At 40.3% G+C, this 16,968-nt stretch overlaps 1 protein-coding gene across 2 annotated transcripts in view; it reads left to right on the top strand.

Annotated features, from left to right (window-relative positions):
- mtss1 (MTSS I-BAR domain containing 1) overlaps window positions 1-16,968 on the top strand; it is a 63,965-nt gene that overhangs the window by 38,958 nt on the left and 8,039 nt on the right. For both annotated transcript variants that reach the window (XM_044348889.1, XM_044348890.1), the window contains exons 5-11: window positions 317-408; window positions 528-602; window positions 11,991-12,148; window positions 12,297-12,404; window positions 13,185-13,282; window positions 13,395-13,473; window positions 16,818-16,949. In XM_044348889.1, coding sequence (XP_044204824.1) covers window positions 317-408; window positions 528-602; window positions 11,991-12,148; window positions 12,297-12,404; window positions 13,185-13,282; window positions 13,395-13,473; window positions 16,818-16,949 — 742 coding nt within the window. The remainder of the gene's footprint in view (window positions 1-316; window positions 409-527; window positions 603-11,990; window positions 12,149-12,296; window positions 12,405-13,184; window positions 13,283-13,394; window positions 13,474-16,817; window positions 16,950-16,968) is intronic.

Here is a 16,968-nt window from a genome sequence, read left to right as displayed (position 1 = left end):
TTTTATTTCTATTTATGTAGCATATATATTTATAACATTTTTTCTCTTTCTCATGTAGTTATATGTATATATGTGTGCAGATGTGCGTATAAAAATGAAGTATATTATAAAAATGTATAGATTTATTGCCTTGTTGAATTCATGGGCTTATTTTAGAGCAGAAATAATATAAAATTGTAAAAAAAATAAAGGACATGATCATTAACTGCATGAATGTAAAATCTAATAAAATGTATTATTCAGATCCAAACTGATAAAGAGTTTTCAGATTCCAGACTCTCTGGGAAAGTGATTTAAATTTATCTTTTTCTCTCAGAGCTCTCTCAGAAAGTCTCATCACCCCGCTGGAGTTGAAGATGGAGGAGTGGAAAAAGGTGGCCAGTCAGCTGGACAAAGACCACGCTAAAGGTATGTCAACACGCTAACGCACACACACGCACACACACACACACACACACACACAGAGAGACCCCTGCGCTGACACAAACTCTCCCTCACTCACTCTCGGCTTGTTTTCTGTCGCTCAGAGTATAAGAAGGCCAGAGCAGACATCAAGAAGAAATCATCAGACACCATCAAACTGCAGAAGAAGGTCAAGAAAGGTAAGAAATCCCGTCAACACCACCCTTCATCTCGGTGAAGTTTCAGATAAAAGCTTGTTTACTTCAAAAGAGGAAGCCACCTGGTGCTTCATTCTCGTTCCGTCTTCCACAGTGAGATAATCCTCACAGTAAACACGAGGAGTCTGTTTGATCCTGCGCTCGTTCTGCTGAGATAAGTGTTTTCAGATCTCTGCTGCATTACGTTATGTTCTGCCCTCCCGTCAATCATCCGGCACCCCCGAGGGACCGACTAATCCCACAGAAACTTGTTTCTTTGCTAACATAACTGCCACATCCACTTTCTTTTTTTAAAGCCAGAAAATCAGTTAGTTTCATTCTGCTTAAAGTATTTTAAACCTGAGGGCATCCTGACAATATAATTTAAAAAAAGAGTTATTTTTCTTATCTTTTTCATGCATGTAGTGGTAAATATTTTATCCTTTTTTTCCCCTCATTCGGGTGCTGAATCTGTAACATTTCAGCTTCAGTGGAGGTTTTGTCAAATACAGGGGTGGTATAATGTTGGATTTTATTTAGTCACAGTGACGAGACATTACTGAAAATAATCAAGCAATGGTTTCCAACCTGGAGGTCAGAAACTCCTGAGAGCGTAACGAGATACATCTGAGCTGTGAAAGATGTTTAATAAGATGAGAAAGAAAGAGGACAAAATATTACCGCTGTAAAAAAAATGTCAATTTTTTTCTGACATTTCTCAAATCTTTGCCTCTTCTTGTAAAATACTGGAGAATTTTAACATGTAAAAAGGAAAAACATGAGCAGGAAACATCACTCTGTGGTTAAACTGCTCACAGCTCTTTGGACAAACTGTGACGAGCAGAAGTGAAACAGCATTTCCTGCTGTAAAGGGTAACAAACCAAAAAGGTTTTAACTGCAAACCAGTGTGCAGGTGTGTGAAAGTGTGAGTCTCAGATGTGTTCTGTCAGAGAGGAATAAAACAAAATCAAAACAACACTTACATCTTGACTTTGATGCTGACTTCACTGACTCCTGACTTCACTTTAGACTTTAACCTTTTGACTTGAAATGACTTGATATCTTCCCAAGAGCCCATAGATTAAAAAAAATCTTTATTTTCCTGATAATTTAACTGATATACTTTGAATCAATAGCTTAAACGGAAGAACTGATGTGCTGAACTCACTCACTCTCAAGAGAGTAACCCAAAAAAAAAATCACAAAGATAACAAACGGAGTCGTCAGCGCTCACAGATAAGTGTTTATCACTTCTTTAACGATGCTCAGCGCTGAGGTGCTTAAGGCTGAAACGTGTCCTGTTCTTTCGCTGCTGTGCATCATTAAAGAAGCGATAGACGCTTATCTGTGAGAGCTGACGACTCCATTAGTTACACTTTGAATCGATCCCATTATGCGAGACGGACGCAAAGGTGTGTTTGTCAACGCAGACCAGCTGACAGACAAATAACGACTTTTTTTTATCAAGTCAAAAACAAACTGTAGGACTTGGACTTGGTACTTGGCTGTTGTTGGGACTTGTTGGTCTTGATTTTGGGACTTGAATCATGACTTGCAAAACAAAGAGTGAAACCTACCTCTGTTATTTAAACAGTGTTCAGAAGGTCGCCGGGTTCATGTCAGCTGTCATTTAGTCAGACGTAGGTGCTACTTTTTTAATAAATGTTTTGCATCATAAAAGATAATTGGCTCTACAGTCAAACTATCAGTTTAAGTGCTGTTTTGAAATGTACTTTTATTTTTTTATTATTAATGTCTATGACTCATGAAATCCAGACTGTTACAGCTTTAGCCACTGCTGAGGCCTTTTTTTTTTTTTTTATAGCAGTTTCTGTACAACGAGCCCTGTAGATACTTCAGTCTTGTCTGTTGGACTGTTACCGTAGCAACCCAGACATACTGCCAGGCAGTCAGTCACCTGGGCCACACCCTTCCCCAACTATCAAAGCGACACACCCTGTGGTTGCCATGGTTGCACCTGGCCTCTCCGTCCCATAACCAAAGAGACCGAAAGCTTCGCCAGGAATGACTGCGGACAGTTTTATATGGTGGAAATAGAACGTAAACGCCCAAGCACGTGCACAAACACACATTCATGCATGCATAAACACACACACACACACACACACACACACACACACACACAGACCACAATCGAAATGAAACCTTGAGGCCTTTATACAAATATCCTCTGTTCTCTCTCAACAAATTCAATACGCAAATGCACAGACACAGAAATAGTTTGTACACACACACACACAGAGTCTCAGTGCAGACCCGCCCATGGTAAACTGAGTGATGTCTGATGTGGGTTTAACATCTCTGGACATGCTTTCCGCTTCATGTCTTTTCTTTTTTTTTTTTTCTTTCTTTCTTTCTTTCCTCCTTTCTTTTCTTTTTTTGGTCTCTTTCCACACCATTCCCTTCACTGTCTATAAATCATCATCATGACTTTTTTTTTTTTTTTTTTTACCACAAACTAAATCGCCAGGCTGGTGTTAAGCTGCGTAAATGATCAGGAAAAAAAACAGTTAAAACATTTGAAGAAAAGTTTTTATTTAATCCAACTTTTGGGTCTTATTTGTATGGTTTGGGCCGTGCGTTCTACTGGTGGTGATAACACCCAGCATCCTCCTTTAGCTACTGCTGACTTTCATTTAACAGTGTAGAGACATCTATCACCATTTGTTACCGTCTTCTGGAATAAAAGATTAATTAAAGGCAACAGTGTCCACATGATGAGGATACAGAGCGTCACTGTTTCATTTTCTCCACACGCATCTTTTGTTTAGTTTGTAACACATAGTGTGACTGTAAGCACTCGGAAACCGAGGATGACTGAGGTTGTCAGAGTTTGTGCTTAGCTGTGGTGGCGGTATATATCGAGGAAACGAAGCTGTTCTTTTGCTGAGATCTACAAACATCACTAAAAAAAGAAGTCTGACCGCTCTAGAAACACAAGCAGTCAGACGATCAGACAAAAACCGACAGCGTGTCCAGATGATTTAAAACATTTATTTGGAGTTCACACTGAGAGTGAGAGTCACATGCAGTAGGTCAAAGTTGAACCAGGAAGTGGATCTATAAGCTGTTAATAGACATTTAAAACAGACAGTTTGGGCACTATTTTTACTGTTCTACTTTGTTTTTTCTTCTAAATAAGTTTAGACTTTGTGTTTCTTTACAGTCTCACTTCTTTTTAGCGATGTTAAACGTTCCCAGATCTCATCTATTAACTTACATACAATGTTATTATTACTGATGGAAAAAACTGAAGTCGTAATAATCCAGAATCGTCCAAATCAAAGCACTTTCTGATTATTTTCTTTACACTCAGAGAGACGATAAGTAAACAAGTAAGCAGAAGACATTCAGAGAAAGAGACAGAGCAGCAGCTACTCATGTTGTCATCATGTAATGACCAGAACACACATACACACGCCCAAAAAGACACCGATGTACCAAAACTGTTTCTGTACCGTCACCAATCAGAGCTCCACGTTATAATTACGCGTGTGCGTGCGTGTGTATTTAGACACCATATAATAAGTAAGGACAGACTGAAGGACCGCCGCTGTAGCTGCTGCCGGTAAAAGAACACTACTCTTAACAAAAGTCCGCTTATTTTCAGCCTTTGACTATTTAAGTTTAGTTTTTTTTTTTATTCGCTCTGCAGCTTTACAGTACGTTCCCCCGGTTTGCAAATAGCGCTGCATTTAAACAGACACTAATGTTATTATATCACATTTACACCAACACAGAAGTATTTAGCTCTATTTTTAACAGATGTTTTCTGGCTCGCCTTTTTATTTTTTTTTTTATTTTTTTTGTTGCTGCTGCATTTAAATCCTGAAACTCCTCACAAGCTCAGTTTTGAATTTGAATGATTTTATTTTTGGCTCACAGTCTCTTACCATCTGTTGCTCTTTTCTCAGTTCACTTCAGTTCACTTCTCCTTTTTGTTAAAAAAAAGTTTTGTAGTATAAACATAGTGTTTAGGATAATAAAGTATGTTTGAATGAGAAGAAAAACTTCATAACAGTAAACTTATCCATCACTGATCATCACGTATGATTCTGTGTGTGTACGTGTGTGTGTTAAAGGCTACTTTTGGGGACAGATTTCAGACTAAAGACCATTTAATTGAGGACAGCTTGTCCAACTGGGGACAAAAGCCGTGTCCCAGTTGGTAAAATGCTCATTTTTGAGTCAGTGGTTAAGGTTAGGGTAAGGGTTAGGTTTAGGCAAGTAGTGGTTATGGTTATGGTTATGGTAAGTCTCCAGGAAATTAATGTAAATCTGTGTAATGTACCCAAAAGTGACCAAGGCAAATGTGTGTGTGTGTGTGTGTGTGTGTATTCTCTGTCATTATGTGGTGTGTAACCACTTCAGATAGCGAATCTCCAACTGCTCAGAGAAAGAGAGAGAGAGAGAGAGGATGGGAGGGGCGTCAAGGTGCTACTGGTTAGCCAACACACACACACTATGGCTGCCATGTTTTCAAATATAATTCTAGTTTGAACGAGGACCAACACTTATTTGTTCAAATAAATTTGAAAGCAACCGATGAGATGAAGAGACATGTAAAGCGCGACATGAGCTGCCCCCCAGACTTCACAGGGATTGTTTCATTTTTGTAAAGAAACTCGAAAGATGTGATAATCACCTACAAATTCTACACATGGAGGGTATAATAAAGAAATATTATACACATTAGTCGTGGTAATTCAACAAAATTGCAAGTTCTCAGCAATTATATCTCACAAATTTGCGTTAATTATTGCGGTCTGGAGGGACTGCATGAAGCTTCAGACTCAGGCCAGACGTGAATTATTAAAGAGCTTCTTCACTTCCCGTTTGCGCTTGAACACACCCCATTCACAGATTTAAAAATGCATCAAAATCGATACGTATCAGAATTTGAGACCCAAGTTCAGTTCTGGTCTTCAATTTTGCTGCAAAATATGAGAGCAAAACCCAACTTTTTGTTGTTATTCCTCCTTCAAAGACACAGTGAAGAACACTTCAACATATAGACAAGAGGGGATTGAACCGCCAACCGTGCGAGTAGTTTTTGATTACGTCTTGAACCACAGCCGCAACCCGGTTTGGTCTGAGAGTTGCAGGATCGGGATCCTAGTTTTAGGCCTGTGCAGGACCCCCAAGAGGGTAGATGACAAGTAGACAAAGAGAACGATGAGATAAAAAAAAAAAAAAGACAAAAGATGGCTGCTGGCCATGTGGTTGTATACAGAAGAGGAGGAGAAGAGGAGAGGGATGGAGGGGAGGGAGGGAGGGGTTGAAGTCATACTCGCCATGGCTCCACAGTGGTTACTGTGGTTAGAAAGATAGAGTGAGGAAGAGGAGGGGTGACGGATGGAGGTCTGTATAGGGAAGAAAGAGAAAAGGAAATATACATGATGATAAAGACAAAAAAAAAAAAAAAAGGGAATTACTTCTCCGGGAAAAAGATGAGGAGGTTAAAGATGAAAGGAGGGACAGATGGATGATGCAATTATCTCTTTCTCAAGTGGTTGCATTAAAGAACGAAGGGGATGATAGAATATACGAGGAGGAGGAGGAGAAGGAGGAGGAAAGATGATGTCATATGGCTCTCATTGGAGGGAGAAATGTTGGAAGAGTTAAAAGACGTCGAGGGAGATGGTTGGAAAAGAGGAACAGGATCGTGACGTCAAAGGAAGACGAGAAGAAAAGTTGAAAGTAAGAAGAGTTGAAGGAAGAAGGGAAGCTAAAGAAGAGTATTGTTAAGCAGGAGGAGGGAAAAAGGAGAGAAAGAAAAGTTAAAGGAGGAGCGATGTGAAGAAAGCGAGGAGGACGGAGGTTAAAGGAGGTAAAAATCATTTGAATCTCGAGGCTGATTTTTTTTGCATACAGCCGCTTCATGTCTAGACCTGCCCCCCAGAATGCTCAAGAGAAAACCCCTCTAACACCTGGACTCAACTCCTTGTCTGACATTGATGACATCATCAGCGCTTGACACAGATGGTGTAGACTGTTGGATGAATAAGCTGCTTTACATTGAAGTGAGAGCTCTGCCTTCTGGGAAGATGAGTCACTGCGATTAAAAGAATATGTTGCAGACATCAGCAGAAATCACAATGAATATTCTTATTGCTGTAGTTCTGCGTCACTACAAGACCTTTACAAACTGCTTACAGTTAACAAACACGCAGGAGTAAGTTATTTACAAAATTTACAGAGAGAATTAGAGTGGGGGCATGTAATTAGGGGTCTTAACGGGTCAATTTAGCTCTTACTATCCGAGACACATGTTGGTGTTTTCTCTGATTGAGCTGACTGCATTATCCTTTGGTCTCTATTTCTTTAAAATCAATTTATAGACATTGGATTCGAGTTTTTTTCAGATTGAGTCCAAAATTTTGGTACAAGACGTGGGGATAATCGGGGGGGGTTTTGAAGTCAGACTTTAATATCAAATTTTCTATTGTAAGGTGTAAACAGCTGGTAAAAAATACCTTGAGCTAGTATTCAGTACTTTAAATGTAGTCAAACATCCAAAGTGTATTATCCTGCAGACTTGTATTCCTGTCAGTGACCTATTAAACAATATTTAAATCATCACTGACTAAAACCCAGGTGAACAGTCATTTTTAACAGTGTAGTTAATTACTGTTACAATAAATACGTTGAAAATGTGCAGTTTGAACAGCCTCAGACAGATGAAGGTAATATATATGCCTTGATTAATTTAAGAATAATCCATAAACTGCGTTAAATCTTTATGCAACACACATTACACTGGACCAGATCAGATAACTCGGTCCAACCCCTGTAGTCGTGTGTATGAACACAGCATAGACCAGGTGAGGGTTAAATTCCCCCTGAGATCTCATGCTGAAAAAAAACCATCTAAAGAATCTGTAAGTGATTTAGATAGAAATACCGAGCGACCGACACGTGCTCGGTCTCTAGAGAAGACACTGTTCAGCAGCAGTGTCCTGTCATTGTTGGTGATTCCTCATTTAACCCAGCCTGAGGCTAGCTGTACCTGAGTGACTGAGGAATGCAAACAGACTGGTTTACGGCTAAAAGAAGGTGCAACTAATGAGGCTCTGACGTATTTAAAGGTTATAACTCGGGGGTTTCACTCTTTATGCTTCAAGTCCGTTTGTTGTTGCTTTGTGATGTTTTTAAACGACTCAATCAATAAACGTGTTCGTTCCTTTTCCCTCTGTCAGCATATGTTTTGTATATTTTGTTTTTGTTTTTTTTTTTAATTTGCAGTTATAAACAATTGTTGTCTACAAGTTCAGCAAAGAAGAAGTCTGGCAATGTTCTGTATAAAAGACCAAAACAAACAACATTGTAATCGGTTTCTTAACACTTTCTGACTTTTTCGACACTTTTCTGTCACATAAAGGCTCCTTTATTTCATTAAACAGCTGCTCACTGTAGTTTTTCACAAACGCTACTTATAATAGGAATAAATGCTGCATTTGTTGGGGACTATTTTTAACTGCGGATGGATACACATTTGATGCTCTAGTGATTATATTCAGCAGCAGGATGATGTGTGTGGGCAGTAAGGCTGCAACTAACATTTATTTTCATTGTCGATTAATCTTTGGATTATTTTCTTGATTAATAAATCGGTTGTTTGGTTTATAAAAAGCCAGAAAATGGTGATAAACATTGATCACTGTCTCCCAAAGCCTAAGGTGATGTCCTTGAATGTCTTCTTTTGTTTACAACCCAAAGATAATTCAGATTGTTATCATAGAGGACTAAAGAAACTAGAAAATATTCACATTTATGAGGCTGCAATCAGAGAATTTGGACAAAATGACTCCAAACAATTAATCTATTATCAAAATAGTTGGCAGTGAAATTTGATAGTTGGCAACTAATCGATTAATCGACTGATTGTTGCAGCTCGTCATGGTAATAAAGGAACACGTCAGCCAAAAATGGAGCTCTATGGCACAGAAGACTAAGACATATCAGGCTTTGAATAGAGAGATTGGATCAGTTCATTGTTGGTTTTGGTCTTGTTATGGGATTTGAAAAAAAATCTGGAATATCGCAAGACATACTGTATAAACACATTGAGAGTGTAATTGGCACGAGCAGTGAGCCACCAGGGTCGGATGAACAAACAAAAAAAAATGTTCTTTTGGAAGAAACTCAAACTAAATCAACACAAAATACAATACAGAAGATGTCACAGTCCTGCCCACGCTGTCTGACTGACAGCTGATCTCTGGGAAATGTAGTCCAGAGTCACAGCGACGACGGGGGGGGGGGGGGGAGATTCCTCCCGTAACAACTCGTTGTGTTATGTGTCTCTGACTTCTCCAGAATTAAATCAGGATTAAGTTACTTAGATTTTGGCTGACATGAGGCATCATGTTTGTTTGCTTCTCAGTCACTTCCGTGTTATTAACCGTCAAGTCACATACATCCGAGCCTTGTGAAACATAAAATAATCACCGCATGATCGGTTTCTACAAGTCAGAGACTGACAAACATGATAACTAATAAATATAATGACTCATAAAGCTGTAGATCCTGTTTGGAAACAAACAAGTGGTGTTATCAACAGTACATTTCCCAGCTGGTGAGAATTAGCTCCATCTGAACTGTGGTTCACCTTTTTAATGAAGCGAAGGAGTCGGCTCTGTGCAGGACGGAGCCTCTGAGTTCACGTCTTTGTGTTTTTGTGGGTGGCGAGCCCAGACCCTTGTAGAAACACAGTCTGACAACACGCAGCCTGTCTGCGTGTTTCCACAGAGGCCAGACGTCAGGCGGACCCAACAGCACGCCGACACTGAGCCTCTGTTAACAACGTGGAAACGATCCTGCTGTCCTCTCCATGCTCTCTCTCACACACACACACACACACACACACCTGAGTGAACAGGCTGTGTTTAGCTTTCTGACACAAAGTCTGCACTGTGTTTTTGGCTGTGGAAACTGCTTTTTCACTGTTTTCCACGGGATTTACTGTCTCTCTGTGTGTGTGTTTTTTATGCCTTTTTTTCTCTCATTTGAAGTTAGGAAGAAGTTCTGTTTTTACCATGTTTGCAATAAAAATATCTCAAGAACAATTTGACTGAAATCTGGTGAACATATAAGCCCGGAGATCAGGATCTAAGGTGTGAGGTATTAGATGGTTATGATCAGTGGGAAACTCTGGGAGGTCACCAGCTAAACAGCAGAGCATTCAACACAACTGTGACGGCGGCTGCAGCTCTGTGAGTTCTTCTTAAAACTCCGCCACGTCTGGATTTACTTTTACATTCAGTGGTTGTGTCCGTTTCCGCAGCCGGCCGGTCTGTAGGTCTGACCACCTCGCTCAGACCGGATCAACACTCTCAGCTCTGTCAGAGTCTCCCAGCTGCAAATACTAGAGCTGATTTATTTTGTGCTGGTATTCAAATTGTTTAGTTTTGATGAAATGTCACGGGATTAGTTGACTTCCTGTTTGCTTACAGACACATATGATGTGTTTTATCATTTGTTGCACTAGTAGGAGGAGGTTTAGTGTTCTAGGAGAATCTGAGGTTGGTAGTACGGAGACATCTTGCGTGATAATATTGTATTAACACTCCGATGTCCTATAATTTTAGCATTATTATTAATATGCACTGAACCTTGTAGTAGAACAGTTTGCATTGAGTTTACATAGTTTTTTTGTGATATATATTATTGAAATATATTTCAGTTTGTCTTAATATGTGTGGTTAATTGATAAAACTTGCTGCTTTACTCATATCATCACTAGTCACTTTAGTCTAAATGTTGTTTCTGAGGGTTTTTCGCTTCAACAAGTCAAGAAAATCCTGAAAATATTGAATTATTGTTATTATCTTTGTGTCAGAACGGTCCATTTCTTAATTAAAGAAGAAATATCAGCTACATTCTGTCACAGTTCAGTGTGATGTTTTTGTTTTTTTATTTTTAGCCTCTGAAGTATCACAGAGATCAATGCTCTTATTATCAGAACACACATTCACACCTAGAAGCTGCTCAGTCTGATCAGTTCGTCACCGAGCAGCTCCGCCGGAGCAGCCGTGGGTTCGGGGGTCTCGCTCGACGGCGCCTCAGCGTTTGTAATGATGGATGGATGAGCGCTTCTCTGTAGATTTATCCTGCTGGTCTGAAGATTGAACCCACAACCTTCTGGTTACCAATGCTGAAAACGTAACTGCTCTATTAATGTTCGTAACCGACCTGAGTAATGAGCGTCGCGTTAAGCTTGTGATGAAAGAACCACAAAATGTCTTCCATCCAGAACAGTCCTCTGGTCGGCTTTGAAAAAAAATAGTTTCTGTCTAAGAAAGACTGGGGGCTTTTTCAGTGGTGAACTGGGTTTCAGGGGTTTTTCATGTGCTGGTTTGAGGACAGAATCATGCGATGAAGCTGGTCCGGTTCACATGCTGTGGTGGAGTCCAGTAAACAATGTAGTAAATCACATTAGAGAGAGAGAGAGAGTCTCAGATTTAAAGTCTTTCCCTCTCTACAGTATCACTATTTCTCTCATTTTCTTTCTCACACGCTTTATTGGCACGTCATTATCACGATTATGCAAGCGATGTATCACTAAATTAATAGATCAGTACGATCCAGTAAATCCTGCCTTGTCAGACTGTTTTTTCACATTTTATAATCACACATTTAAACAAACTGGTGTTCACGCTCAGACAGAGGAGGACAAGGTCAGGCAGCACTTGTGTGAGAAACAGCTGACACTCAGCACTGTGTGTGTGTGTGTGTGTGTGTGTGTGTGTGTGTGTGTGTGTGTGTGTGTGTGCGCTGGGTGGGGGGTTGGGGCTGCTTAAGATGAATCAGCAGTCCACCTTCCTTAAGCATCTCTTCTTTTCAGCAGCGTAAATAGACAACAACGACACATCCATATCTGACAAATGAATCTAGGAAAATGAGGAAATGTAGTCATGGCGCCTGGAAGTGTGTGTGTGTGTCTGTGTCTGTGTGTGTGTGTGTGTGTAGGGGGGGGGGGTCTGGTCTTCCCTCACTGCTAGTACTTGAGCTGTGTAGTGTTGTGCTGACCCCTGCTGGTAAAATCTGGGTATCACAGCCTGAGTCTGTGTAATCTGCTCATGTGCTGAATGATAACTGATGATGATCTGTTTTCTCTGTCAGGAATTTAATATAAAGATAAATATAAGGGCTTCATTTGATTTCATTTTTATAGTGTGTGTCCATTCTTTGCCTGTTGTCTGACTGTGATTTATCCTCTCTACTAGTCTGAGAGGAGTAATACCTACAGGCAGCATGTCTTGATAGTTTTTCAGTGACATTAAATGAGTCTGTCATCCCTTCAGCCTGATGTTGTTTCCTCCCCGTGTGTTCCCTCACATCAGTTCCTCCTTTATGTGTTTCTGTAGGGAAAGACGAGGCGCGGGGCCAACTGGACAGCGCGCTGCAGGATGTCAACGTGCGTTACGCCGTCCTGGAAGAGACAGAGAAGCGAGCGGTTTGCAGAGCGCTGATAGAGGAAAGAGCACGCTACTGCAGCTTCGTCACCATGCTGAAGCCTGTACTGGTCAGTGCTGCCTCTCTGTGTGTGTGTGTGTGTGTGTGTGTGTGTGTGTGTGTGTGTGTGTGTGTGTGTGTACACCAGTACAAGACTGGCAGATTTAGAAGCTTATTAAACTAAAATAGTCACACTAATCATTAATGCGTGTTTCTAGGACCATGAGATCAACATGCTGGGTGAAGTGACCCACCTGCAGACCATTCTGGAAGATCTGACCAACCTGACAGCTGAGCCCAATAAACTCCCACCAGCCAGCGAGCAGGTACCCTCCTCTTCCTCCATCTGATGTTTTTAGTGACCTCTTACGTTCCCCTAGCGCCACCCTCAGGCCACATGTTGCATTTTTAGCTCCATGACTGGTAAAATAGCAAGAGCAAGTCTGGGGGTGTTTTATATTTTTCTTATTGTCATTAAAAACCCATATGCAGACCAAAACCAACGATGAATACAACAAACAAATATTGTGTGTGTATCTAAAGCAAATCTTATTCCTCTGTACCGTAGACCTGCCCAAAAACTATTGAAATCAATCAATCAATGTCACCCATTTTCACTAGGTGACATGTTCCTTTATTACCACGAACACACGCATCATAGTTCGACTTAATCCCGCACACACTGTCCCGCTGCCAGAAATAGTCTTAAGAGCACCAAATGTGGATTAATCCACTGAAAACAGTCCGTAATAAATGCACCGTTTCCTCCTGTTTGAGTAATGTTCTCCAAACACGACAGCTGCCCAGCTGTTCTAGGATATTATGAGCCTTTTTAAAAAATGAAACTATATATCTGTGACCCATTTATAAAGACTTACATCTTCAGTAGGAACCGACAGGCTCGGGGCTGCGTGGCTACAGACAGGGGTAGGGAAGTCAGAAAGTAGTGACAGACGGACTAAACACATGACTGCTTCTGTCATGGGATTTGCTAATAATGAGAAAAAATGTAGAATAACACCAGCTTTATCCTCAAAACAGTGCACACAGAAACATAAAGTCACCTGATTTGTCATTTGTTTGTGTGTAATTTTTTTGTTTCTCAGGTGATTTTGGACCTGAAAGGTTCTGATTTCAGCTACACCTATCAGACGCCTCCAGCCTCTCCCAGTAACACTCTGTCCAGGAAGAGCAGCATCAGCAGGTAACACACATAACTCATAACTCTGCTGCTGCGTTTCCACTGGTTAAGCAAAACCACCTCTATGTTAGTGTTATCAATCCTTAACTGTAGTGTTAATGTGTGTTTTTTATAGTAACTACCAGTCTGGATCAGTGAGACACGTTCCCTCCTTGGACTCTATCAGCTGTGCTGTGGATGGAGTTCACATCCAGGTAACACACAATCACACATATCCTACATATAGAGCCTGGTTTTTTTTGATATGTCTGAACAGAATATGAACTTAGAAAACATTTTACTCAAAAAAGGAAAAAAAAAAATCCAGTATCTCAAAATGTTTTGTCCTCAAAAATAGCAGAATTCCTTTAGATCACTCTTAACGTCTCTGATGATACTTTATTTGTTTCATAAAAGTATATTATATGTTTATTTATTGATTTAAAAGTAAGCATACATTTGATATGCAGTATGTGGCCAAAAGTACACAGTCACCCCTCTAAACACACTCTCGTGTCCTTTTGGTCTGAAGCTGTTTGACATCTTAAAGCTGCAGCAAACAACAATATTTTAGACAATAAAGTGTTTCCAACCTTGTGGCAACAGTTTGGGGGATGGTCGTCTCCTGTTTCAACAAGATAACGCCCCCAGTGCACAAAGCCGTTTGTTTTCTCAGTTCAGTGTGAACTGGCCTGCACAGAGCCCTGACCTCAACCCCAGTCCAACATCTTTGGGATGAACTGGAGCTCTGACTGTGAGCCGGACCTCACTAATGACCTCTAGTGGCTGAATGGGAGCAAATCCCTGCAACCAGGTTCCAAAATCTGGTGAAGAGCCCTAAAACTAGAAGAGTGGAGGCTGTTAGAGCATCTAAACATCTGTAACATGTGGGTGTAAATGGGGTGTCTGCATACTTTTAGCCATGTACTGGACATTACTGGCACTTCAATATGATCTAATTTCAGTCCCACTCAACAAATATATGCTTTTAAACTTTAAATTCTCATTTTTAAAACATCTTAATGGTAAATTTCACTCAAATAACACACTCCCTGAATCACACACTATTATTTAAGTATGAAACTAAGAGCTTTTGAAAGACGTATAAAATAGAAACACACCGCTCTAACCCTCTCCTGTGTGTAGCGCTGCTCCTCCCCCTATCTGCTGATTGGCTGTGACGAAAGCGGGCGGTCCCTCAGCGAAGGGAACTCCCCGTCTCGCCTCGGTCGTCAGGGCAGCCGTGGTCGCTACGGTTACGCTGCCGGCCATGGCCACCACCCCGCGCTCGGCCGCCGTGTTAGCCGCAGGGATATGAGCACCGTGAGAAAAAACTACAACTATTTACATTCCTCCCCCAACCTGAGTGGCTTCCTGTGTTTGACCGTGTTGTAACCGTTTGTTGTCTCCCATCGGTATTAACCGGACTCATATCATCTCCCGTTGTTTTACCGTCTTTACTCCTCGTGTCCTCCATCAGTTCACGCATCGCACTTCTTTTTATACCCTTTTTTATTTCTTCCGATTTTCATCCGCTTCACAAATGTCTTCGGTTAAACCTCATGTCTCATCCCGTAAACTCTGAATTTAAACCCTCTGTTGTCATTTTAAACCTTAATTTTTGATCCCATTCCATGAAACTGGATGTTTGTATGTGTTCAGATGTACAGTGTTTACGTTCTGTGTATTTATGGTCTAATTTTTTTGACGTATCAGTGTCTGCTGATCCGTCTCATGTATCCTTTGCTGTGTGTCTTTGACTCTTTGATGTGTTTTTTGCTGTCAGTATGTTTGTGACTTAATTTTTTTTGTGAATACTCACAGCTGCTTTTGTTTTTAGACTCCAAGTGACACTTTATACTTTAGGAGATAATTAATGGTTGATTTTTATTTATTTTGGATGGTTGATGCATCAGTGAAGTCAAATAGTAGCTGAAGCAATCCAGTCAGCCATTTCCTGTCAATTTCCACTTAAATAAATATTTAAAAATCACAGTGTAATACTCAGCACTTTCAATTCTTTACTCTCTTGATTATTCGTGTCAGAAACTAGTAAAAAAATGCCCATCAACATTAATCTTAAATGTGCTAGTTTTGTCTGACCAACAGTCTAAAAGACATTCAGTTTACAATATAAAACAAAGAAAAGCAGCAAATCCACACATGAGAAGCCAGAACCAAAAGAATTTAATGACTTAAATCATTAATCAGTGATCAAAACCGTTACTGATTAGCTTTCTGTCACTTGATCAATAGACTAATCGTCTCAGCTCTAAAAACGTTCAGTGTACAGTTATCAGCATGTTTTCATTATGTGATCATCTCGTCCCACCCTGCAAACCTCAACCAGCCTTCGTCCCACTGTCAGATACCTCGTCAAATATCTCTCTTCTGTTACCAAGACACCTTCTCTGTTATGGAAGATTTGGTGTAATGCCCCTTTTATAATGGTGTTAATATTACTGTCAGTGGTGTCTCGTCAGTGGTCCTGTGAGTTTTCTTTGCCTGTTAAGTGATGATGGAAATACATCAGGTTTGTGTGTTTTTTTTTTTTAAATTGAAGAGTTTATTTCCAAAGTTTAATAAGCAAGATGATCATTTATAACCAACAGTGAATTAATGTGATGTCAGTCCAGGATTTTAAAAGACGATTCTGTTGACGTTTTATGTTTTTCCTCTTGTCGACAACTTTCATGAAAAAACCAAAACCAACAATGAATCGATCCAACTATTGTTAGTGTATCCAAAGCCTGATTTATGTTATTCAGCTCAATTGTTGTCCAAAAAAATTATAAAACACTTCACTGTTTAAGGAAATCAATGGACCTTTTTTAAAGATTTGCCTCTTCAGAAGGAACCGATGTGCTTCAGGCTGAGACAGACGGTGTAGGGAAGTTAAAAAGCCTCGAGAGACGGACTGACACATTGTTCACATTGTTAGTTTTGGTCTACAGTAATGTCAGCCGAAGCCTTTAAAGGCATTTGAACTTTGGATCCAAACTCTTCGGTTACAGTCGGTTATCTGTCTTCAGCAGTCGTCACCGTGAGGAAAACGGCTCCTACGACAGACACATCTGTCTCTATGAAACAGCTGGTTAGCTTGGAAATTAAGAGCCAAGGTTAACCAAGCTAACAGAGCCTTTTTTTTTTTTACCTGATGAAGAACATTTTCACTTCAACTGAATTACTTAGATAAGCTTTAAAGACCACAGAGAACAAGCTGAATGTGTTGATGACGACAGACCAGCAGGCGTTGTAGGAGTCAGTCAGTACAGCGACCTCCGCAGGTTTCTCAAGAAAAATCATTTGCAAAAATAACTTTTTCATTAAACTTATTATTTCTGCTGACAGGGAAATAGATGTTTGTTAGAGGCTTTTATCTAATAATGTGCTGACATCCTGTTTGTACCTGCAAACAGAAGAATAATCTTTATAATTGATGTGTGATGAGGGACTTCTATGATGGCTCAATGGGATTGCTCTTTGTGTATTAATGATATTGTCGTTTAACTCACACGACGTGCGGATTAATTGACTCCGACTGGTTTATTTATGACAGGATGCGGTTGGCTCCACCAATCAGCTCGCTTCTGGGATGAGCGGAGGAGCGGAAAACGGGCTGTTGGCCCCCCCACACAATGTCTACACACACCATGGAGAGAGAGCCCGCGCCATGTCTGCATCTGGGAAGGTAACAAACACACACACAC

Source organism: Thunnus albacares, chromosome 4, assembly GCF_914725855.1.
Source record: "Thunnus albacares chromosome 4, fThuAlb1.1, whole genome shotgun sequence".
In the NCBI taxonomy this organism is placed as follows: Eukaryota; Metazoa; Chordata; class Actinopteri; order Scombriformes; family Scombridae; genus Thunnus; species Thunnus albacares.
This window is presented reverse-complemented; position numbering and strand designations above follow the sequence as displayed.